This window comes from Natator depressus, chromosome 3, assembly GCF_965152275.1.
Source record: "Natator depressus isolate rNatDep1 chromosome 3, rNatDep2.hap1, whole genome shotgun sequence".
NCBI classification, from domain to species: Eukaryota; Metazoa; Chordata; order Testudines; family Cheloniidae; genus Natator; species Natator depressus.
In genome coordinates, this window is record NC_134236.1 from 81,449,597 (window position 1) to 81,476,534 (window position 26,938).

At 40.8% G+C, this 26,938-nt stretch overlaps 1 protein-coding gene across 1 annotated transcript in view; it reads right to left on the minus strand.

The window, feature by feature from the left end:
- PREP (prolyl endopeptidase) overlaps positions 1 to 26,938 on the minus strand; it is a 166,648-nt gene that overhangs the window by 129,182 nt on the left and 10,528 nt on the right. The window contains exons 3-6 of the mRNA XM_074948177.1: positions 17,552 to 17,685; positions 12,588 to 12,718; positions 7,221 to 7,430; positions 5,747 to 5,868 (exon numbers count right to left, since the gene is read on the minus strand). Of these exons, the coding sequence (XP_074804278.1) occupies positions 5,747 to 5,868; positions 7,221 to 7,430; positions 12,588 to 12,718; positions 17,552 to 17,685 (597 nt within the window). The remainder of the gene's footprint in view (positions 1 to 5,746; positions 5,869 to 7,220; positions 7,431 to 12,587; positions 12,719 to 17,551; positions 17,686 to 26,938) is intronic.

Below are 26,938 nucleotides of genomic sequence, written 5' to 3' on the forward strand. Positions count from 1 at the left end.
ACAATGAGTTCTCCTCACACTCAGCTCCACATTTCTGACATCAAGACATGTCTGCCCTGCTTCTTCCACTTGAATAGAAAAAGCCTCTGTTGCAGGTTTCCCCTCCATTAACCCACAAGAGATCATTCAACAGGCTCCTACTATGAGTTTGGAGGCAAGATTTCCCTCAAGAAAGCACACCATCACCCCTTATATTATTGTCCTAGCTAGCATAAAAAGATCCCCTAGGTTTTGTACATATTGGTAAATCAGAACACAGTGCTCAAAAGGAAAATGAATTTGCTTTCACAACAACATGTGTACTCTAATAATGTGCGTCACCAGTGTGAATCAGTGGGTTCATCACTACAAGACATCTGTCACCAACAGACTGAGAGGAATCAGTTTATTTACAAGAGTGAGAAAATAAGGAGAACAGTTTTCAAGTTACATCCCTTTCTTATCAATTTAACTCCATAAACTTTCTAGTTTTTACTATTTGTCTAATTTTCAGTGACAGATTAAAGTTTACAGTAGGTGACCTAGTGAACAACTACTTCATGGATGGACTGCGTGGCCTAAGAAAGGGGTTCTCAACCTTTTTCTTTCCAAGACCCCCAAACAGGCTATAAAAATGACATGGCCAACCTGTGCCACAATAACTGGTTTTCTGAATCTAAAAGCCATGGCCGGCATTAAGGGGTAGCAAGCAGGGCAGCTGCCCAGTGCCCCATACCACGGGGGCACCGTGAAGCTAAATTGCTCAGGCTTCTGCTTCAGCCCCAGGTGACAGGGCTCAGGGCCTCACGCTTCACCACCATGCAGTGGGATTTCAGCTTTCTGCCCTGAGCCCCAGCAAATCTAACACTGGCCCTGCTTGGCGGACCCCTTGAAACCTGCTCACGCCCCCCCCCCAAGGGGCCCCCAGACCCCTGGTTGAGAAACCAGTAGCTTAAGAGGTCTTTGCCATCTATAGATTTTATGATTCATATGTGCTCTAATTTAAAAACAAAAACAAAAAAACAACCCTGCTTCACGGATGTTTTTCTTCCCAAGGAATTTCACAAATGAGGGATCTAAATCTGGATCACTGCCTTTTTCTTAAATTGATTTTTTAAATTCTTTGATAGAAACTATTTGTCTTCCAACAGTTCCAGCTTTTCTGTTCACAGTGACTTGCTATTTTTAAAAAATATTTAACTACTGTAGTTCTATGTGCTGAGTACACTAAGTAGGACAAAACTAGTATTATTAATCACAAAGGAGATAAAAATAAAAATAATAAAAAGATCATAAATAGCAGTAGAGCACAGTGGTTAAGCACAGTAGCTGGAGTAGATCTGAAAATTCCAAGAGAATATCAACTATTAAGAAGATCAGTTCTATGATTACCTAAATGACTGCTATTTTCACCGATTCTGTCTGCCAATTTATATGCAGGGTAGGAGTTACTCTGTGGCCAATGCATTGCTATTTTCAACCCACAAAAGCCTGTGGCTCTTTAATAAATTGTTGTAGGTGAGACTGGTAGTGCAACCTAATATTAAGATTGCCCAACACATCCCTGTGAAGTTGCACTCCATATGTTATGAAAATATGCTAATGAGTGTGAATATAATGTAACTGGAATATGCTTCATGCAAAAGGTCTCCTGTAAGGTATCATTATAAAGCTTATAATCTACTGAGTGTGTTCATTCTATTTGTATGAATGTATCATTCTTGTATCTGAAACTAGGAATATAAAATATAACTCTCAGGGCCTACTGTAATTATGCAAAGTGTGGGTCATTAATGGTGGTTTAGAATCTTGATGGCTCCCATCAACTAGGACAATTGACTGTAGATGGCTCTGTTTACTTGCAAGCCTTCCTGTGAGTCAGGCTGGGAAGAATGAAGGTTTGGGGTCTCACAGGACATGTGACCATGTCACCTGGTACTGGAATCCATCTTTAACCTGGTGCTTTTCCAGTTAGAAGGAGGGGTGGGAACACAAAGAGACAAAAGATTTCTGCCTTGTGTCAAAGGTATATAAGGGGGTGGAACAGAACAAAGGGGGCTGCAGTCAGGAGAAATCCCCTAACTACCACCTGAGCTGTAACAAGGACTGTACCAGCGGAAAGGATTGGGCACAGACTAGAAAGGAGTCTAGTCTGTGTGTTGGATCATATTAAAGAAGTTCTGTATTAAAATCACAAATGAGTTTGATTCCCCATCGTTTAAATTCCAGGGTATTACTAATTAAGAGGTCTCTTGGTTTTTGGTACTGTTTCTCTCCCTCTGTGTGTGAAACTTGTAAGCTGCTAATTGTGTTAGTACATTTTAAGACAGAGTCTGTTCTCAAAGCAATTCTTTGTAACAACAACTACTCACACAGAGAGATTTCAGAGTAACAGCCGTGTGAGTCTGTATTCGCAAAAAGAAAAGGAGTACTTGTGGCACCTTAGAGACTAACCAATTTATTTAAGCATGAGCTTTCGTGTAGCTCACAAAAGCTTATGCTCAAATAAATTGGTTAGTCTAAGGTGCCACAAGTACTCCTTTTCTTCACACAGAGAGAGACTCAAAGCAATACTCTGTAAAAACAGAAGCAGCACCCAGAGACTCCCTGCCCTTTTGTTGTATTCATCTCGCTTTGTTAACAATTGTGATTAAAATAGAGATAGAGGATGTATGTGGATGGATGCTTGGTGTGGATAATAACTGAATGATCAGGGAGGTGCCAGCCTAAGAATCCAGTGTCCATCGGCTGAAGAAGGCGTCAAGTGGAAACATCCAGAGGACCCCCGGAGGGCAGACTGGAATCCACCCAACAGCCTCAAGAACGGGAGAACCAAAGAACAAGATAACATCTGGCAGCACAGAGCCGTCAGGAATGTGCCATCTCCTGATTGATTCAGCAACAGCATGATGAAGCAATTCCCATAGACTGGCATAGGAAGAAATTCCTATAAAAATGGACTCTAGAAAGTGAGAACTTTGGGGGTCTGATTCTGCAAACCAACTTCCAGGAGCATCAGATGAGCATCTGACAAGGCCCTGCTCCCTCCTCGTGTCCAGGCCACCTGGCCAGTGGCTTGGCATGAGCAACTTTAAGGCTGGTAACTATGATAACAACCTTGCAGAACGTGTGTGTGTGTGTGTGTGTGTGTGTGTGTGTGTGTGTGTGTGTGTGTGTGTGTGTGTGTGTGTGTGTGTGTGTGTGTGTGTGTGTGTGTGTGTGTGTGTAAAAATATGAAACTGAATGGAATGTTATAGCTATAACTAACTGCTTACTATGATTCTTTCTGTATTCACAATAAATGTGGCATTTTACCTTTTCCCCTTTAATAAGATCCTGCTGGTTTTTATTTTATTGGTATAACATGTGAAAGAAGCTTATTGGAACACGTCTGAGGGTGAGATTTTATTTGTAATCAGTTTCCTACTGTATTAGGCTTAGACTTGTGTGGTTTTGTTTTATTTTGCGTGGTAATTTACTTTGTTCTGTCTGTTATTACTTGGAACCACTTAAATCCTACTTTTTATACTTCATAAAATCACTTTTTGCTTATTAATTAACCCAGTGCAAGTAATTAATACCTGGGGGAGCAAACAGCTGTGCATCTCTCGCTCTATCAGTGTTATAGAGGGTGAACAATTTATGAGTTTACCCTGTATAAGCTTTATACCGAGTAAAACGGATTTATTTGAGGTTTGGATCGCATTGGGAACTGGGCGTCTGGGTGCTAGAGACAAGACCACTTCTTAAGCTGTTTTCAATTAAGTCTGTAGCTTTGGGGGGACATGATTCAGACCTGGCCCTGTGTTTGCAGCAGGCTAGCATGTCTGGGTCAACAAGACAGGGCACTGAAGCCCCAAGCTGGCAGGGAAAACGGGCTCAGAGGTAGTCTCAGCACATCAGGTGGCAGTCCCAAGGGGGTCTCTGTGACCCAAGCAGTCATAATCCCACTAAAAGGTTGCTTTTAAAACTTTGCCAACTGTTCGGACTGATTTTCCGTGTCTGCCATCTGTCTCATGCTGAATTGTTTTGGAAAATTTCAGTCAAAATGGTTCAGCTGTTTTAGAGGAGACTTGGGGGTGGAAGGACAGTGAAGTGTTTTGCTATGCTTTGGAGTAGGAACTTGAAATTTGGCAGGGGTGGCCTTTGTGCCAGGGATATGCTTTCTTCCACCTTTTTTTTTTTTTTTTTTTTTTTTAAGTTAGACTTTACACATACTCAGAGACTCCACTCCTGGGATGAGCAGGACTTTTCCCCACACTTTCAGCTCTGGGCTACTGTAGGCCCTGGTGGTTCCAAGTCTGGTCACCTAAACTGAGAGCATGGGAATCTGTCTCCCCAGTGCTCTCAGATGATCTCTCCTGTTTCTGACTGGAATGCAGAAGGGGTAAGAGCTGGACTAAGGAGTGGGGAATGGAACAATGGGACTGGATGGGTAGAGAAGACTGGAACTCGTTGGGCAAGGAAACTAAGGCTACATCTACACTACAGATGGGAGCGACGCTCTGAGATCAATCCACAGGCGGTTGATTTAGCGGGTCTAGTGAAGACCCGCGAAATCGACAGCAGACCACTCTCCAGTCGATCCCTGTACTCTACCCCTGACGAGAAGAGTAAGGTAAGTCAACAGGAGAATTTCTCCCGTCAAACCCCCCGCAGCATAGACCCACGGCAACTTGTCCTAAGGTAGGCTGACTTCAGCTACGTTATTCAGCTACGTTATGATAGTGTCTTTAACTTAATCACATCTAATTTTTTCCACAAAAACCTTGCCTCATTCCATGTACCATAGAATGCTGCTCACTAAGTAAGCAGCTATTCAATGTTTTGTTTTATATTTATTGTTCAGTGTGTGGCCCTCTGCTTATTTGCTTCACACTATTCAAATCCCACCTTGAAGACAACTATTAATTTCCTTGCAGGCTTTTCTAGAGTACTCATCACTATAGCATCTGAGTGCTTCACAAACATTAATCTATCTTCACAAGGCAGCTATGAGATGAAGGGTATTATTATCCCCATTTTATAGATGGGAATTGAGACAGAGTTCAAGGTCAAAAGTATTAACTAATTGTGTACCCAACTTAAGGCATCTAGGACCTGATTTTTCAGAGTATTTAACATTATATGTTACATATACTTAATGTTCAAATCACAGATTCCATTGACTTCAGTTGCAGCTGTGAGTGCTCAGCACCTCTGCAAGACAGACCTCCGGGTCTCATGTCAGGCTCCAGACGATGAGGCAGTCACAATTAGTGATCACCTGTAAAAAGTGTGACTTACATGACATGTCCAGCATCATTCCCTGTGGCAGGGAAGGATAAAATCCAATTCTCCAGGACAGCATTCACCTGCTTTATCCCTGAAACCCTCCCTTCTTTTCCTGCAATCCTCTGCCTCATTCGCAGTGCACCTTCCACAACAAATGAGCCAGGGGGCCTATAGACAACGGCCTCCTTCACTACACTATCCTGTTTCATCCCCAGAGCTTGTCCAAAACTTTGTGCTGAAGGACACAGAGTCCCAAGGAAAAAAAATAGTATGTGATCATGCAATTAAAGTCTGTATAATATTGCAGATGCACTGAATGACCGAATTAAAATTGCGCAAGTAGCTTTAATAATGGCACTTCCTAACTTCTGAGCCTTTGACTTTGCAACCTTAATAATGGTCTCTCAGATTTTTTTGTTTGTAATAAATATTACAGTTTGGCTTAATCAAAGAGGCTGAACATGTATAAAGATAAATAAAGTGTGTAATTTACCTCAGCTCCACCCATCCATTTTGGCTCATCAGGAAATTCGGCACATAAAACATCTTTTGACTGGTCAGTCCCAAGGAAGTGGTAAAACAGCTTCTGATGCACATTAGTGGAGGTCTCAGTGCCTGGTATAATTCAGAATGGAATTATTTCATTTTCAAAGACAACGTTTATGTACACCATAAACTTTTTGCAAGCTTCTCTACCTCCGTACACACACTTGTGGTGAAAGGAGTTATTCAAGGATTGCAGCCTGAAACGGCCAGCAGCCATTCTTATTCTCACTACACAAGTAAGAAGGGTGTGTATTTGGGGGAGCTGCACGTATGACAATTACTACTAATTTCAGGACGCATTGTTTCATGCTCCATTTTCTGGAAACCATCAGCAACTGAAAACATTATTCAAGGAGTCCAAAATATCTGAGTAGGTTTTGGCATCATGTAACATGAGATGCCATTGATAGTCATTCCATTTAATAAATTTACAGTAACTAAGTAAGATAACATTGGTATCACTAGGATATTATCAGTTAGTGTGCATATAATAATACTTGCTAAAAATCAAGAAGTGATATTTTAAGGCTTTGCATGAAGTGCTAGATGAAGCTTGTGATAGGAAAATAGGAATCCATGCCATCGGATTTTGTTTAATCAAATCAAGGTAAAAAAGGAATATTGGCCCAGTAATTTTTGGGCATGCAACATTTAGGCTGCATTTCCTGATTTTTTCTCATTAAACATTTGTTTGTTTTAAATGTTCAGGAGTGACAGACAGATGCAGTTTAGTCAGTAACTCAATCCTTACCAAATATTTCTAGATTTACTGTACAGCACTGCTACGTAATTTTTTAACTTCTGAACTAGGAGCATTATTTCAATGCAAAAAGGACAAGACAAGGTACCAAATTTGGAAGTTTGTCCAAATTATAGTTCCATAGCAGGTGAATGTGTAAAAATAAAAGACTTGCTCCCAGTATATTTACCAAAAAGTGCTTGGTACAAGATCTTCAAAAACCTCACTGTGGAAAGAAAGATGAGTAAACTGTTTAAAAAAAAAAAAAAAAAAAAAAAAAAAAAAAAAAAAAAACACACACAAAAAAAACCATAACAAAAGAGACAGGAAAAAAACATACTTATAAAGAAAAATAATGTATATGGATTTAGACCATGATCATTCAAAGACTTACACACCTTTCCCACTATTATCGGGGAACGCATATGTTCGTTAAGTCTTTTCAGGAATGGAGAGTGCAGTGTACAGTAGTTGCAGAAGTAGCAATCTCAGAGGGGAGTGAGGAGTATCAAGAGGTCAATCAATACTCTACACATTTCTCAACTGCCCAAGGAAATTTCCTGGGGCAACTCACCATGGATGTGGTTAAATAGTGCTCGAGTAAAACAATTTTCTAGCCACTATTACCCCCACCTGTTGAAAAAAGGGGTTACTTTTCTCCACTGATGCGAGGCATACTTACCGTCACTTTTCCCATCTTGTTTTGGATAGCTGTTGTAGAACATGCCTTTTCCGTCATGGGTCCAAGCCATGCAACTGAATTTAACCCTTTCCAGCATATCTGGAAGCTCTTCAGGACCATCCACTTTCATAAATTTGATAGTTACCCAGTCTGAGCCACTGGAACTCAGACCGTAAGCAAAGTATTCACCATCTTCAATGAACGCATAGCCTGCAGATAAAGCCAAACAAATGCCCGGGTCACTCTTTCTATTTGGCTGCACAACTTTCTAACATTTGCCACACATTAACCAAATCTGAACCAGGGAAAGTTAAAATATATGCAATAACTGTGTTCACTTAACAGAAATGTTTCTCCAGTACATTTTAGATTGCTAGTTTATTTCGACTTGAAAAAAAGAAGGAAAAAAGGAAATGAAGGAGCATGTTACCAGTTTAAAGTTGAAAAGCATTTAAAAAGTAACTTTCATTTTTAAATAAATGTTTGGAGCACACTTTCTTTTGTTTTAAACTACCGAAGTAGGATGTGGCTCGCTCCGCCAGCAACTAGTAGTGAATGCACTGGCAGTACCAGTGATCTTTGGTTGCTGGCCATCTCTCACCTACTGCACATCTTTAGGTTGGAAGTGTCTTACCATCTTTCAACATGAAGTGGTGACGCAAGTTATTTATACACATATGTAGTAACTAGAAGGAGTGCTGTCTAGTGGTTATCCCAAAAGATAGAGAGGCAGGACTGTTAATTTCTACTCCCAGAGCTGCCACCGACGCAACTATTTAGTGTTTCTATCACTTCTAATCCATGCTTAGACTCTAAGCCTTAGCGTAAACCACGGCTGAAGTGAGGCGGCATCACACTTGACTGGTAGGCCCTGCAGTGTTCAAGTCGCTCCCTCCTAAGAACTTGTCTGTTAATTGGGAAGGGGCGCACACATCTTTAAACACTTTTTTCCAAATGGGGCTTTCAACATTCCCACTGTTTGACCCTATAATAAATCTATAATTTATTAGAGTCCCTACACACAGCTCTGTGTAGCTCAAAAGCTCGTCTCTTTCACCAACAGAACTTGCTCCAGTAAAAGACATTACTTCACGCAGAATATTCAAGTATTAGTTAACGACCACTGGTTGGTAATTCGTTCTAGGGATATGAAGGGATCTTTAGTACAATCAACTGTTCCCAAACACGTGGTATTCACTTTTCTGGAGTGTCTGGAGATTCCACAAGTTCACAGCTAACTGACAGAGTTTAGCTTAGCATACCATCCTTTTTACACAAAGAAAGACTGGCACATGACAAATGCTGAGGACAATCTACTAACAAGTATCTGAACTGTGAGCCTGTTCCTCAATTGCCTGTGGATGCTGGTGGAAAGCAGAGGGGCAGGCTTATAATTAATTAATAGGAAGTTAAAGAAGTAGAGGTGGGCTGACAAAGGACAAACTTCCTCAAAGAAAGCAATTGCCATTCCTGAGAGTCATTTCAAGTTAGACTCCGCAAAGCAATAGAAAATAGAGAGAAATATACTGCAAAAACTGTGCACCACCAGATGGATGGATTATATGACCTAATAGAATTAGCTGGAAAAGACCTGAGATTTATGTACTTCTATCTGAATCATGGGAGGAAAACAAAATTCTGCAACATCTTTCAGGAGGGCCTTAGATGGATGTTGGCCCAGGCACGGAGGGACAAATTCAGTCTGGTTATAAACAAGCTCAACTCTACTGAAAAAAATGGATTACACCAAGCCTGAATTTGGCCTGGTGTTTCCACTAGCAATATAATTACAAGTTAAATGATTATGATTTTTTTTAAAGCCTTCCTCCATCGCTGTGCACATGCACACCACCCCTCTACCTACCTTTATAGCTCATGAGGCCTTGTCTTCAATAGGAAAAAAAGCGTTAACTCACTTGAGGCAAGAACATAAGAGCTGCCATGCTGAGCCAGACTATCGTCAACTTTGCCCAGTATCCTGTCTCCCAACAGAGCTTCAGGGGGAGTATACAGAACAGGGCAATTATGGAATGATCCATCAGTCTTCCACTCCCTGCTAGTCAAAGGTTTAGGGTTGCCTGAGATCACTCACCACCTTGGCTAATAGTCACTGGTGGACTTATCCTTCATGAACTTATCCAGGTCTTTTTTTAAACTAGTTATACTTTTGGCCATCATATGTCATGACAATGAGTTCCATAGGTGAGTTGTGCTTTGTGAGAGAAGGACTTTCTTGTTTGTATTAAACCTGCTGCCTCTTAATTTAATCAGGTAACTCCTGGTTTTTGTATCATGTGAAAAGGTAAATAAACAGGGTGAACAGCAAAGTGTTATTTACTTTTTCCACACCTCTTACAATTTTATAGACCTGTATCATATCCCCCCTTAGTTGTCTCTTTTCTAAGTTGAACAGCCCTAATCTTTTTAGTCCCTGCTCATGTGGAAACCATTCCTTACCTGTGGTCATCTTTCTTGCCTTTCTCTGAACCTTTTCCAGTTCCGCTATACGTTTTTGAGATGGGGCAACTAGAATTGGATACAGTATTCAAGGCATGGGTGCTCCATGGATTTATATATTGGCATTATGATTTTTTCATCTTAGTTTCTATCCCTTTTCTAATAGTTCCAAACGTACTGTTAGCCTTTTAGACCGCTGCGGTGCATTGAGATGATGTTTTCAGAGAACTATCCATGGTAACTCTATGATCACTTTCTTGGGTGATAACAGTTAATTTAGAATCTATTATATATGAATAGTTGGGATTATTATTAGCTGGGACTGCACTGTTCATCCCTCTCCATTGTGAAAACTGACTATTTATTCCTACCCTTTGTTTCCTACCTTGCAACCAGTTACTGATCTACAAAAGGACCTTCACTCTTATCCCATGGCTACTTAGGATATGTCTACACTGCAATTAAACACCTGCATCTGTCCATCTCAGCTGACTCAGACTCGTGCTATGGGGCTGTTTAATTGCAGTGTAGTGTTCAGACTCTGGCTTGAGGACCTCGGGAGGGGAAGGGTTCCAGAGCCCAGGCCCAAGCATCTCTATACTGCAATTAAACAGCCCCATAGCCTGAGTCCCAGGAGCCTGAGTCAGCTGACAAAGGCCATTTGCCAGTGTTTAATCACAGTGTAGACATGCCCTCAGTTTCCTCAAAGGGACCTTGTCAAAGGCTTTCTGAAAATCCAAGTATACTATATCAACTGGATCACCCTTTTCCACACAGAATTATAGAAATGTAGGACTGGAATGGACCTCAATAGATCATCTAATCCAGTCCCCTGCACCGAGATGGGACAGCTGCAGGTGTTTAATTGGAGTGTAGACATATCCTAAGTAGCCATGGGATAAGAGTGAACCAATGATAACTTCTCTGAGTTCAGTTTTCTAACCAGTTGTGCACCCACCTTATAGTAGGTTTCTCTAAGCTATATTTCCATAGTTTGCTTATAAGAGGGTCATGTGAGACAGTATCAAAAGCCTTTTACTAAACTTGAGATATGTCACATCTACTGCTTCTCCCTTATCCACGAGGCTTGTTAAACTGACAAAGAAAGATATTAGGTTGTATTCTTGTTGGCTCCCTCAAGGAATTCTAATGGATCAATGAGGCATGACTTCCCTTTACAAAAGTACTAGTGCTCAGTACTTAATTTGGGCTCACCTGCTTGTAATTGCCAGGATTGCCTCTTTTAAAAAGACAGCATTACATTCAGTACCTTCCAGTCATCTGGTACAGAGGCTGATTTCAGTGATAGTAGTTCTGTAATGTTATACTTAAATTCTTTCAGAACTCTTGGAGGAATACCATCTGGTCCTGGTGACTTACTACAGTTTATTGATCAATTTGTTCTAAAATTTTTCTATTGACACATCAAGTTGGACAGCAGTTCAGATTTTGTCACTACCAAAGATCAGCTCTGATGTGGGTATATCCCCCACATCCTCTACAGTGAAGACGAATGCAAAGAATTCATTTAGCTTCTCTGCAATGGCCTGGTCTTCTTTGAGTGCTCCTTTAGCACCTCTGTCATCCAGTGGCCCCACTCCTGTTTGGCAAGCTTCCTGCTTCTGATGTGTTTTTTTTTTTTTTTTTTTTTAAAGGTTACTGTTAGTTTCGGCATCTTTAGCAAGTTCTTCTCAAATGCTTTCTTGGTCTGCCTTACTAAATTTTTTTTAAATTTACTTGTCAGTGTCTATGTTCCTTCCTATTTTCCTCATTAGGATTTGACTTCCATATTTTAAAGGATGCTGTTTTGTCTCTACCATCCTCCACTGTTTAGCCACGGTGGCATTCTTTTGATCCTTCTACTGTCTTTTTTGATTTGGGGTATACATTTAGTCTGAGCCTGTTATAGTGTTTTTAAGTTGTCTCCATGTTGGTTGCAGGCATTTTACCTTTGTGACTGATCTTTTCAATTTCCATGTAACTAGCATCCTTATTCTTGCGTAGTTCCCCTTTTTAAAAAGTTAAATGTTACTGTGGTGGAGGTTTTGATATTTTCACCTCCTACAAGGATATTAAATTTAATTACATTATGGTCACTATTGCCAAACAGTTCAGCCTACAGAGGCAGCTTGTACATTTCACATGAGTTAGTAGGTTAAGGTAAGCCCATAGCTCCCTCACACACTCTTTAACTCAACCTGCTAGCTCATGTAAAAACTACATACTGTCTGGTCTTCATTAGGATTCTGCCTCAAGTGAGAGGCATTCGTTGCTTGTTCAAGGCAGCTGGGCTGTGCATGGATGTAGCATGAGGCTGACATGACAGTGCCACAGGTACAGCTTAATTAACATACAAAAACTTTTGTAAAAGGTAGATCAGCATCTTTAACTAGACTCTGTACTGGACAGACAATCAGTGGAGAGGCAAAGCACTACTCTGGAGAGCTCCCACTCTGCCTTGCCCAATAATTACCATTTCTGGCATAAAGCTGGACAAATACTTTGAACTGACATTTGAAAGAAGTTACGCTAGAAAGTGCTGAGGCACCTGAGTATTAGAGGTGTCCATCACACAAATGCATATGAGGATTATAAACAATCCAGAAAGCCAACAGCCTGTGCTGAGAAAGAGAGGAAAGATTACCCAAGGTTAGCAAGTGACATTAAATATTCCTTCCCCATACACATAAGAAACTAATAATCATTAGGAATTTTTTTAAGTAATGAGAATTCCTCGCACTCACCTTTTTATCTTTTGCTTTTTTATTTTGAGTAGATAAAACCCCTATCAGACACCACAGCTTTCCCCACAAAAACACTTATGAACATTATGTTTTGATGTAAACAAAAACCCCTAACTTTTATAGTTTTTGTAGCCTCTGTTTTTTAAAAATCTCCTGCCTCACTGACCTCGTAAAGCCACAGTGCCATCATCAGAAAGCTTATTTGGATCAAGAAATATTTTGGCATCAGCATCCAAGGATTCTTGCACATATAATACTCGTTGGTTCTGCAGTCCAGTATTGTAAAAGTGAAAATACCTGGAAAACACAAACTGAATAAGTAAAAAGGAACTATTTTAAATTTTCCAGCTCAGCTTTAAAAAACAAAAAAGAAGGAGAAGAGTAGGGTGTGAAAGACTGATAAGAAGCCATAAAAGAAACAGAAGCCATACAGTAGTGACATCTTTACAAAAGAGTATCCAAATGCTTCTAGAATAGAGGAATGTGGAATTCATCTAAGCCACCTTCTACCAAAAAAGCCCAAACACACACACACACACACACACACACACTAACTATATACAATAGAGGATGAAGCAACTTCCACACTACAACATGACACTGAACCGTTTGACAACCTTGACATGTTAGCAAGGTAGGGAAGCTTCACAGGACTGTTTACCTTTGAAGTAGTAATACTGAGTGCAAAGGTTTTCTAAGTTTTAAAAATAATAATTCAGAATTTTCATTCTCTAAACTTTTCCCCTCATATGCTTCCTAGAGCAAATGACTCCTTTATTTTTCCTTCCATCCTGAGTACTGTATCTGGGGTCTGATAAGTACGTTTTAAATACAAGAAACTGCATTTGAAACTGTTCCCCTGCATTTCCTTGCTAGGGTCTAGAACAGTAATAAGTGTCAGGAGATAGCTGCATGAACCAAGAGTTACAAAATTATATTAGTGGTGCTGCCCACCTGAGGACTGGGTATTAGAAGTGCGTGCTTAGAAATTAATAAAGTCAACCAAGAAATTGATCTCGTCTTCGTAAATTAGTGATGATGATAGAATCTCATGTACGAGGACTCAGCAAACACTATAGGTGAAGATGTGTATGCAAGTTCAGACCACGGCAAGAACTGCAAACACGATTTCATGTGGGACAGAAGACTGTCGCATCTTTGCTTTATTCAGTTCACATTTTTCACACAAGATGTTAATGCACCTTGATTCAAAGCAGTTAGCGGCAACACGACAAATCTGCCACCATCTTGCTTTGTCATGGGATGTTGCTTCCAAGTTGTCACCCTGGCACACTGAAGCATGTCTTTATATCCCTTTTTACTGGCCACCATGAGAATAGGTGCCTTGCTTTAGCTGACCACACAGTATGGCTTAGGGCAGTGGTTTTCAAACTGTGGGTCATGACCCAGTACTGGAATGTAAGGCACTGGGTCACGGTGGCTCTGGTCAACACTGCTGACCAGGCCGTTAAAAGTCCGATCGGCAGTGCTGCCCGGCTAAGGCAGGCTAGTCCCTACCTGTTCTGACGCTACGCTGCGCCCCGGAAGCGGCCAGAAGCGGATCCGTCTCCTAGGTGGGGGGACCACAGGGCTCCGCGTGCTGCCCCTGCCCCGGCTCCGCACTCCCGTTGGCCGGGAACTGGCCAGTGGGAGCTGGGGGGTCCGGTGCCTGTGGGCGAGAGCCACGGGAGCTGCTTGCACGCCTCCACCTACGATCCAGACCTGCTCCTGGCCTCTTCCGGGACACAGTGCAGTCCGCAGCACCAGGACAGGCAGGAAGCCTGCCTATGCACCCCGGCTGCACCGCTGACCGGGAGCCACTGGAGGCAAGTCCATACTCCAATCCTGCACCCCAATCCCCTGCCCCAGGCTTGAGCCCCTCTACCTCCCCACCCAGAGCCCCTTCCTGCAGCCCAAATCCCTCATCCCCGGCGCCACCCCAGAGCCTGCACCCCCAGTCCAGAGCCCTGACCCCCTCCTGCACCCCAAACCCTTGCACCCCTAGTCCAAAGCTCCCTCCCACACCCTGAACCCCTCATTCCTGGCCCTACTCCGTAGCCCTCACCCCCGCACCACAACCCTCTGCTCCAGCTCTGAGCCCCTCCACACCCCAAATCCCTCATCCTCAGCTCCGCTGCGTCATGAGCATCACCAATTTTCTTCAACTGGGTCGCCAGAAAAAAAGTTGGAAAACCACTAGCCTAGGGCATTCTCAAGTCAGCCATACAAACAACATAGCCAGATCAACGCAGCTGCGCTTTTATGAACATACTCTGAATGCCAGACATCCCACAACTATTAAGGAATTTGATACTGGGAATCTTGTTCCATATGTGCTGTCTTCAGTCAGCTTGCAGGGTCAAATGGTGGGACAAGTTTCCCAATGTGGCAGCGATATGTTGTCCACATCTCACAACCATATAGAAGCACTGTAAGCAAGACTTGTTTTGATGCCCTTATTGTTCCACAGCCAGTGTGACAGCATTCCAAATGTAGAGCTGGCCTTGGGAATGCAATGGGCAACTTCATTATCAATTGTGGCATTTTGTGACAACATACTCCCTAAGCTGCAGAACTTCTCCAGTGACTTGAGCGGAGCACTGTTGATCTTAATAAGTTAGACATGTACATCCCACAGCACAGGTTGGTACAGTACTTCAGTTTTCTTTAGGCCGATTGTGAAACTATTCCAAACTAGTAAGGACCTAGCTAGGACCTGCCAAAGCTGTGTGTGTCTTCGTTTCATTGTATAGGACTCTGCAGTTTATTACTAACTCGTGCCAGTGAGGTCAAGTCAAATCTACAACTTCTCGGGGGTGGGAGGGGAAGATCTCTCCATTGCTTCCCGACGTCAATGAATTCAAACAATTCGGAATCCAACAGTTATATACTATTGTGTTACTCTAGGAGCAGTGATGAAAGTAAAGCCCTGAGATTAGAAGCTACTTAGACAATGGGCTTGTAAATACCCTCAGCCGATAGAACTGACTGTTGCACAAGATTGTATGCAATGTTGTTGTAGCCATGTTGATCCCAGGATATTAGAGCGACAAAGTGGGTGGGGTAGTATCTTTTAGTGGACCAACTTCTGTTGGTGAGAGAGAGAGAAGCTTTCGAGTTTACACAGGTCCTGAAGAAGAGCTCGGTATCAGCTTGAAAGCTTGTCTCTCTCACCACAGGCGCTGGCTTTCTCAGGGTCCCAAGGGTGCTCAACTCCCCATTCCGCCCCAAGCCCCACCCCCACTGGACCTCTTCTCCCAACCCCTCACCCACACCCCATCTCTTCCCCGTCCCCTCTCCGTCTCTTCCCATCCAGCGCCTCCTACATGCCGCGGAACAGTTGATCACAGTGGGCGGGAAGCACTTGGGAGGGAGGGAGGGAGCTGGCTGCCGGTGGGTGCTAAGCACCCACTAAATTTTTCCATAGCTGCTCCAGTGCTGGAGCACCCACAGAGTCGGCGCCTATGTTTCTCACCAACAGAAGTTGGTTCAATTAAAAAAAAAAAAAAAAATACTACCTCACCCACAATGTTGCAAAATATGCGGTTTAGATTATGAAAGTTGAAAGGTATTTTTTAAAGTAAATTATGGGTATTTTTTCCATCTGACTGCATTTTTTTTTTTAGTTAGTTTCACTTCTGTGTTGCCAGGTATTTTCACTTCCTAGTTTACTAAATTAGCATGACCGGACCACTGTTTCCCAGAAAACATTTTGTGCTCCCTGAGCTTTTTAAAGAGTATTTGTAATACCTGCTGTTTCACAGATGCTTAGCTGCAGCTGCTATTTCTTATCTTATAGTTGAAATGATAGGATTTATGAATTTCTAAATATTATAACCATAAGAAGTTTATAGGCCTTATTTCAACTGAGTAAGATGTACATGAGAAAGCCTTTTTTAGATCGTGTAATCTCTAGATCTGGATAAATATGATTAGAAGTGGTACAACAATCAGAGTTTTTTTGAAGTTAGTCTCTCACATGAGGTTGATCATTACTAATGGATAGTGAATACGTATTTCAGATAGGGATGCTATAGGAAGAGCTACAGCTCCTCTCCGTGGCTTTGTGTAGCAAAACCCCACTTTCTGAGTAGTCCTCATTTCCCAAACTCTGTGAAGCAGCATGGAAGGGATAGGGGAATTCCTTGCCCTGCCTACAATTCCTTGTGCCTGTGGATGGTTCCGGGAAAGCATCAAAAAACGTATTGATTGACTGAAAAAAGGCTGAACTGAAAGATAGAAAGGGCTCTTTATAATTTTTACAAATAAATGTCCACATGGGACAAACGGACAACATTACAGACATGGCTATCACGTCCCCTCTTTGCCCTTTTTGCTGGAGAACTGCTGCATGTCTCTGTAGTGATGTCATAGGACGAGGTAACCCAAGCTGCAACTCCATCTCTGCAGTTGAGGAAAGCCCAAAAATCAGCATCCCCTTTTCTACCCTTGCCTAGTTAAAAGGAACAAAAAGGTGTGATTTAAATTGGCAAATTGTCAGAAACTAGAATTTTTAAATGAGCACCCTTACGTTCCCATTCTGTTTTTTTAAATCCTTGTTAAACAGTATGACTTTCTGCTCCTCTGCTGATATTTAAGGGTCTTTGGAGCAAAAGAATATCCGTAGAAAGATAATGAAAATGACTATGTAAAGTCCTGTCAATTGCGCCAAGTAAACCAACCAAAAAATAGCATAATTTCCTCCAGCCCCCCAACCTTTCCAGTTTAGTAATCCTAGGTATTACTTATAACTATAATAGAAACAAAATATTCAGTCAAAAAATGTGATTTTTCAAGTTGGATGTCCATCTAAATATAATGACCATACCAAGCTCTGAAAGAATTTTATCTTTAAATGGCATTTGTTACCAAAGGATCTGAGGCACAGAAGGGAAAACTGTTTTGTCCATGGTCACAAAAAAAGGGCATCAGGAGAAATGGGAATAGAACTCAGGTCTCTAGGACTAGGATCCTATCTACTGGACCATACAATCACATTCTTCCCAATTTACTACATTTGATAATTTGTAAAGTGAATGGAACAGATCAAGTTAATAGTTATTTTGAATTTCCAGGGCTGAGAATTCAGCTTTATGATCTAAAAAGCACCCAACAGCTTTCTTTACATACCTTTTTCCTTTCTTGAAGTGGCAACTGTACTTGGGATAGTCATAGAGCTCAGTCATTCGTTCTTTGAATAACCCTCTGACAGGACACTGCTCAAGAAAGGGCACTGTAATCTTATTCTGGGCCTCCACAAAAGCCTGAAGGTAAAAAAAAATGCACATGCTGAGTCAAACATACCTATACGTCCTACAAGAAATACTATCTATCTATCTATCTGACACAAGTAGCACAGAAAGAATTGTTCTATGTATATGATGTGTAGAGTCACCCATGAAGAGTCTCAATGCCAACCTCCAAAATATCAGGATAAAGTGATAGAAAATAAAGTATTCAAGATAAAATAGTAGATCTCAATTTTGACTCTCAGATGCACACTTGTGTAATTAAAATTACAGCCACCAAAAACTAGATTTCTTCCCATCCCCCAAAAAGCAGCATTTAAAGAAATCTTCTCATATTTGTCCAAGAGGCTTGGGTAAAAATCAGATTATAGTGTGTATATAAATAGCGTTAGCTTCACTTGCATCACAAGAAGTATATAGAGCTGCAGTACAGTGTACCTCCGGTACTCTACAACTACTAAAACTGGAAAATTCATAAGGAAAAATAAAGAGTATTTCACCGCAATAAGAATAGTATTTATATGGCAGCGTGTGACTGGCAGACATACATAACACTTTGAGCTGTGTGAATCCATCACATCTCACAAGCTATATAGAACTGGTCTGGACAGTAAACCCAGGAAGTCCAAGGTACAAACAGGAATTGGCTTTGTTAGTTCTGAAGACAGCACTTCTTCCCTTCTCAGAATGCACTGAACCAAATCCTCATGACAGCAGGTGAGATTCACACATGTCAAGAAGACTCGAATGATGCATAAAGGTACGTTCTGAGCTGGGTCTCTGTTCTTGAGAGATACATGATCAAGTCGCTGATCACTTGTGGACGTTAAAATTCAGTGTCACAAAAGAGTAGTAACGTCAACCACATCTCAAGGCCAAATTCCAACTCAATTATCTTTTGCCTATTTAAGTTCCTTCTGCAGTTTCAATTAGAAATGATATTCTTCCATTTCAGATCCTAAAACTGTTATGTAGGGTGTCTGAGAGCTGTTAAGTAGGTGCTGTATTTTATCCCAGAGTTGAGTTCTTTTCAGCAGCAGATGAAACGAGCCCTTTATAGCTTACATAGTCTAAAATACCTTACAATTCTTCAGAAAGCAAGGTGCTATTCAAACATAATGGATCTTAGCTGTCCATTGCCTTGTACCTTGAGTACTCATTTACCTCTTGTGCAACGGAGTAAAAAGTACCATTCTAACCTTGCATATGGGTAAGGAACTCACATAAGCCCCTGGTCTGCTAGTACAGGCACTAACCAAATCTAGCCAAGAGTATTAATTTAGGAGCTATAAATGCCCAACAAAAAAATTAATTCAGGGAAAACAAACTGATTATTTCAATTACCCAATCATGAGACTGTAGATAGCAAACACGCTGACTACTCATTTAATTAATGTTTGCAAAACGCTTAAGATTCTCAGATCAAAGGGACAACGTAAATGTGCAAATTATTATAAATAGCCACACACTTAGTCCACTTGCTATCCTGAATTGTACTGCTATATCAGAAACAGGGTAAACACTTTAGGACCTTTCTTATGTTCTATAGGGTGTGTTGAACAGAGTAATACTTATACATTACCTGTTCTGCTCACTGTCAGATTAGACCAGTGGTTCTCGAATTTATTTGATCGCGCCCCCCTCCTTTGTGTCTGCAGTAGTTCACGCCCCCCACATCCCTCCCGCAACACAAGTACATATACTGATAAAAGCGGCAGAGGCACTTCACTTGAATCAATTTCGGCTTCTGGGTTTTTCACCTAAGTTGGGTTTTTTTCTGTTGCACGAATGAGCCAAGGATCCATTCTAATAAGAGCAAAACTGTGATTGTGATGCATGCTTACAATTAATTGTGCACGTCGTGTTGTAGAAAACGGACTAAGGTACAGATGGCAAAGACTTTGTATAATGCTATGCAAGCTTAACAGAAATCCATCAAAACACACAGCGCCATCTGAGGACCTGATACATCTGGAGGAATCAGCTCTGCTAATTATTTGTTGCTGTGAGGTAAAATGTGTGCAGTGAGGTTTTTTCCTCCCTAAAGTTTCTCATGCCCCACAGAATACATTCCAAACCCCCTCCCACCGAAGAGAACCCACCCCCCTAGTTTGAGAACCTCTGGATTAGACCAACTTTACCATTATGGAATACTTTACTATATTTCCCCCTGCCTCTGCTCAATCACCAAGTATGTTGCAGAAGTTACAAAAATATTTATAAATGGGATATTATCAGAGTTTAAAGAATGAATAAGTTCTGCAAGAGTTTTGTTGAGAACATCCAGACAACTACCCTCAAGAATAAAAAAAAAACCCTGACTTTCCAAAAGACTGCACACAAATGAGGCACTGCTCTACAGAACACACACTGAACACATTAAATTTGCCAACAGAAACATTAATACTAAATAGCCACATCCAAACAAAAGGAACTAAACAGAATGCTTACTTTCCTTCCAACCCAGAGTCCATTCAGGACAGATATATAAAAGACCAGCAACATTATTCTCTACCCTCCCTCCTTTCATGAGCCTATAGAGAAGGATCCTGTATTTTTTGTTGAAATTCACAACTGACAAATGTCACATCATTAGATTTGGAGCAGTACAGAATTGAGTAATAGCAGAGAAGAAGAGAATAAAAAGGTTAAGAGGAGACAAAATATTTGTGTCTTTCATACAAATAACCTGGCTTTTTTTCAAGTTAGCGCTTAAGGAAAAAAAAGAAAGCCAGTTTCTTATGGAGATGTCACCACAGAGTGCACTACTCTAGTCAAGTGCAAAGCCCTGAATAAAAGTGAAATGACAAAGCCATTTTAAGTTATTGATTTGTACAGTAGAAGGACTCAAAGTGAAGCTTCACAGTTAGTCAGTGAGGAGAAAATGGGAAACAGCCATATGTTTAAAGACTGTAGCAAATGCATTCATAATAGCAAGCTTCATTCCCTGCTGATCACATCGTAGGACTACAGAATTCATACTAAATTTGTCTGAATTTTTTCTTTCAGAACATTAGTTTGAACAGATCCTCTTATATTCCACTTGCCATCCCTCTCTTTCTTTAGCTAGAACCTCAAGTCAAACTCACATTGTACTTAAGAAATATTCAGTCCCGGCCTCTGGTTTCTGATCAGAGGAATCCCAATGCTTATGAAGGAAAGGGCAGAGCAGAGTCTTCCAGGTCTGGGACCCTGAGGGTGTGTCTTCACTACCCGCCGGATTGGCGGGCAGTGATCGATCCAGCGGGGATGGCTTTATCACGTCTAGTCTTGACACGATAAATCGACCCCCGAGCACGCTCCCGTCGACTCCTGTACCCCAGCACTGCGAGAGGCGCAGGCAGAGTCGACGGGGGAGCAGCAGCAGTCGACTCACCGCGGTGAAGACACCACAGTAAGTCGATCTAAGTACGTCGATTTCAGCTACGTTATTCACGTAGCTGAAGTTGCGTAACTTAGATCGAAACACCCTCCCCCCCCTCCAGTTTAGGTCAGGGCTGAGTAGGTAGAGACCTGTGCTAGCAGATCCCCATACAGCACTGAGGTTTTATAAATAATAGTGTGCCATCATGTGTCTTCTACATATGTACACAAAAATGGAAGGTGTGGTTAAATATTTGACAATCTTTTTCTAACATACTAGATTGTCTTTTGATATAGAAAAAGAGACACTATACTGAAAGCTATTATAGTTATCTTCTTCACTAATCCAGTAGTGGAATATGTAGGTAGATAGGTATAGATATAAAAAAGTATCTGCGTTCAACCTCAAAAATAGTATAACTCGTTCTGCTAGCACTTCTGCTACTTACCACAGTGCCTACCAAAAAAACAATTTTTCCTTATTTGTTTAATCTTAAATCCAGTTAGATTACAGCAATAGCCACATTTCTTCGCATTCCCTGTCAGAGCACAAAAAGTCTAAATGTATTTATGTATTTTTCCACAGTTTCATATCAGCAACTTACATGAAGGATATACTGTTTTTATAATTAATTATATTGTGTTAATGCCCAAAGCATGCTAGGCACTTTCCAAACACTGAAGAAGGCATAGTCCTTGCCCAAAAAGCACACATTCTATTAAGACAAAAATCAGATGAAGGCTGGGGATATGACATACAAGCAAACACAATACGGTGGCAGGTGTCTTGTTAAAAATTACGTATCAGTTAAATACACTAGACTACCCTCCCAGCAACCTTCCTCCTTATTCAGCCCCCTCCTTCTGTCCCCCTAGCAACATCAACTCTCAACTGCCACCCAAGTATCCTGGCGCCCTGCTCTACCAATGTTCAATATCTCACTTCTGTAGAGGTGAGCTGTTCACTAAAAACAGTTATAGGACGGCGGACAGCAAAGAAAGGGCTCAGCAATAGGGTGTTTACAGTACTGCAGCAAGAGAAAAGGAAGCCACACCAGTATACTCTTCTACCACGGATTTACTCAGAAGTATGACTGGAGAAAACAATTTTTCTGTGCAAGACACAGAAGGGACATCTAAGGGGGGGGGGAAAGAAGTTATTAAAAATAAAAACAACCATCGCCACCCAAAAAACCCCCAAGAAGCTTCAATTTCAAGGAAACTAAAGAGGAAAAAAAGAATAAAGCAAAGGAGGGCTAATCTGTGTTAGCTGCATTAAAAAAGTTACCCAGAGAAAAATAAAATTTATTGCTCTCTGCTGGCTTTGCCATCTCTTGTTTGTTACATAAATCTAAAGGGAGTTGAAGTGCCTTCATTCTATTTGCATGTCAGCGCTCAACTGACCTGATGCAGGGCAAACATGAATGCAATAAATGCACAGTGAGAGGAAAACAATGCTCCACTGCACTCCACCAATTGCCCTGAAGAAGGTGGGCGTAACAGCAGCCATTCTGCAGGGGGACAGTCCCCTCAGATCTGAGTGAATTTACAATTCCTTACAGAGCTACAGAACATCCCCAAGTGTCTGCAAACCACCACAAGAGGATACAAGGGGCAGTTCTAGATCATCTGCTGGCAGGAATTGAACAGTAGTTAAGAGAACTGCTAAATCTGGTCAAAAAAAAAAAAAGAAGAAGCAAAATCCCCCCCCCCCCCCCCGCCAAAAAAAATAATAAAAAGCTTTCATCTCACAGGGATTGGGAATTATTTCCAGATTCCTCCCCCTTTCCCTCCCTCTCTCAGTTCTTTATACATTTCTCAAAACTTCTCCAATGACGAGTTACAGAGTAACAGTTAAAGAGTTTCATTTCTCCTTTTGCAACTATCATTTCCAAATTTGAGGAAGCTTTGAGAAATTACAGAGCAATTAAAGAAAAGGTGAAAAAAATCTAGACAATTTATCCTACTGCATTGAGTGGCAAAAAATAATTAAGGAAAACAGGGAAAAAAGGGGAGGAGAGGGAGGAATGGGGAAAAAAAATTAAAATGAAGATTTCGAAATTTCTGGGTTTGATGAAAACCAGCATAAAAAAATTGTATTTATATTTTTATATATACACACACATATACATATACACACATTCAACAGTTGTGTTTTAAAATATTCATTCAACATACTGAATGTATATATATTTATTTTACTAGGGCTGTCTATCACAGCTAACTCAAGCAATTAACTCAAAACAAATTAACTCAATTAATTGTAGTTTTAATTGCACTCTGTATACAAATATAAATTTATTATAAATTTGTGGATGTTTTTCTACATTTTCAAATACATTTTTTATTTCAATTACAACACAGAATCCAAAGTGTACAGTGTGCACTTTATATTATTTTTATTACAAATATTTGCATTGGAAAAAGATAAGCAAAAGAAATACTACTTTTTCAATTCACCTCAGACAGGTACTGTAGTGCAATCTCTATCATGAAAATGCAACTTACAACTGAAGGGAGGTTTTTTGTTACATAACTGCACTCAAAACCAAAACCATGAAAACTTCAGAGCCTACAAGTCCACTCAGTCCTACTTCTTGTTCAGCCAATCGCTAAGACAAACCAGTTTGTTTACATTTACGGGAGATAAAGCTGCCTGTTTCTTATTTACAACGTCACCTGAAAGTGAGACCAGGCATTTACATGGCACTGTTGTAGCCAGCATTGCAAGATATTTACGTACCTGATATGCTAAACCTTTGTATGCCCCTTCATGCTTCGACTTGTTTTTAAATATTTAAATAAATGTTATTCTATTTTTATTTAACAGCACAATTAATCTTTTTAATTTTTTTAATCACGCGATTAATCACAATTAATGTTTATAATCGTTTGGCAGCTTAACTTTTTACCCAAAAGTTAACTAACATTTTTGACAAGCTCTGGGAGTTATATGATGAGACCTATGATGAGACTCTGGAACCTCAGCATGGACATTTGTATTCAGTGATGCACATGGAGTTGGCCATTTAGGGTATGGCTACACTGCAAATGAAGCAAGGATACACATACCCACGCAAGCTTTAATCTCATTAGTACAGGTAACAACAGCAGTGTAGTTGTGATGGCATGGGCCCTCCAGGGACTCTGGGCACATATGCCAACACAGGCTAGCAGTTGGAGTATCTATACTGCGTCTATACCTGCACTAGCTAGGCTAAAGCTACCACGGGTATGCCTACCAGCATTACGACCACACCTTTCACTTGCAGCATAGGGAAAAGGGGCAGTCACAAATTTCCACTTCCTCCCCCAACCACCATGTCTGCAAGGGAACTCACCAAGCAAAAGCTAAGATGCCTACCCTTAAGGGGTGGGGGAAGCACATGTGAACCAGTACCTTTAAAAATACAAAGTAAAATACACACATGGAGAGACTTCACCACCACTAGAATTTTTTTTTTTTTAATTTAAAAATCTACCCAAAGAGAAGAGACCACAAAACGGTCCTTGTTACATTTTCACTGGAAACATTCAAAGCTACTTAGAGAGAGGTATCTTATTTGCCAGTGTTTTACAATCAATATTTAGTGTATCCTTACAATGTCAACTTAAAGTTCAGTGTTGTATCAAAAGCCACACCCCTGTTAGGTTTACCTTTTCTTGTTAAAGGCAGCTGAAATGGGCCCTGTTCTTGCTACTTGTACACCAATGGACTGCCGCACCCACACAGAATCCCGTATGAGTCAATGGGGCTCTGCACAGGTATAGCAGTCTGCCTGCTCATAAGTTGCGTGATATGGGTTGTAGTTTGGAAATACATTAGCTTATTTCTACAGAAATATTATGGATGAACTTTATCCCCCTACTCAAGTGAAACCAGCAAAGACCACCCAGTGCCCCCAATATTTTGCATTTTTGGACTGAGGATAACCGGTGTGCTGTTTTTTGATGACAACATACACAACTAGCCACCGGTTTTATTTTGTCATGGGCTTTATGCTGAAGTTTTTGCTGAATGGCTAAATGTGAAATATATCAGAAACAATGTGTGTAGCTGTTTGAATATTCAACTGGTAAAACATTCAGCAATTCTGGATGGATTTTTGATAGTTTATTAATAAAATATTTGACTCACTCCAGAGCAGGTTGAACAGTATTCAAATAATTATGCAGCAAAGTTTGTTAAGTTATTTACCAATTCTTTGTCATACCCACCAGTTCTCTGGTTAGAGGTATGCTATTCTCTTAACAGGATAATAATTTCCCCACACACAGGATGGGGTTTTCAAAAGTGCGCAGCACTGGCCTAATTCTGTTCCCACTGAAGTCAGAGAGGGATTTATCTTTGGCTTCTGTGAGAGCAGAGTTGGGGTGGAATTTTTGAAAGTGTTCAGCAGCGGTCTGAGAGTTTCTGTAAGTGAACTATACAGAGTTCTATTTGTTCAGCAGTAAAACAGAAATATATATCCTACCATTAAAAGGGCGATCAATCTAACAAAACCCATCCCCCAGAACAGAACGGGTATCACTGATGGAGTTAAATATTATAGTGTAAAACTAAACAGAGTTCTAAGGGGAAAGAGACAAGTCAAAGTGCAACTGGAGAAGGATCAATCAGATATTACTACAAACCTATTTGAATGCGTCCTTTTAAAATAGGTTTCAGAGTAGCAGCCGTGTTAGTCTGTATTCGCAAAAAGAAAAGGAGTACTTGTGGCACCTTAGAGACTAACCAGTCTCAGAGAAACTGCTGAATTGGAATTAATTTGCAAATTGGATACAATTAACTTAGGCTTGAATAGAGACTGGGAGTGGTTGAGTCATTACACAAAGTAAAACTATCTCCCCTTGTTTATTCCCCCACACTGTTCCTCAGACGTTCTTGTTGTTAACTGCTGGAAATGGCCCACCTTAATTCACTACAAAAGGTTTTCTCCCCCCCCCGCCGGTAATAGCTCATCTTAAGTGATCTCTCTCCTTACAGTGTGCATGATAAAGACTCATTTTTTTTTATGTTCTGTGTGTATATAAATCTCCTCACTGTATTTACCACAGTATGCATCCGATGAAGTGAGCTGTAGCTCACAAAAGCTTATGCTCAAATAAACTGGTTAGTCTCTAAGGTGCCACAAGTACTCCTTCCCTTTTAAAATAGTTTCACTTCTAGTTTATTATTCCAAGCATACCTTCTGCTTATAACTACATTATATTTCCATTGCCCCAAGTTAACTGCCCTTGCTGCTTGATCTCTGCCCTTCTTATTCCCAGTCTGCTCTCAGCCCAGATCAACAATACAAACTTTTGCCAACATAGCTACATTAGTTAAGGGTGTGATGACAATGCTGTCCTGGCAAAAGCCCCTAGTGGAGTTACACTGGCAAAACTGGACTTCTGCCAGCATGGCTTAGGCCTGGCCCACACTTAAAAGATTGTCTAGCTAGGAGTGTTAAAAATAAATAAATAAAAAATTAGAGACAAATCCAGCCTAACCAACATAGCTGGGCAAAAACCTTCTTATCACAGGGATATGCAGACTGAGGCTCGGGAACCTCACTTTAAATTTCACCTTAAATCCTCTTTTTCTCTTTAGTTTATGACAGACATTCTTGGTGACACATTTTGCAATACTGGGTATCAAAGCCACTACATAAAAATAAGATGTATAGTATTTCTTCTGTTGTCCTTCAAAAGGTAATAAGCAAACCTCACGCACACAGACTATAATGCATACAGTAGAAACAGAGGGATAAATAAGAAAAGGAGCCATAAAGTTGAGAAGCGCTCTTCCTGCCTATTTTTATGCTGGACTATAAAGATGTTCTAGCCCTGTGATGAAGTGACAAATTTTAGCTCAATGCCACCCAGTGCATTATTAGTCACCGACCATATATTATGCCGTAAC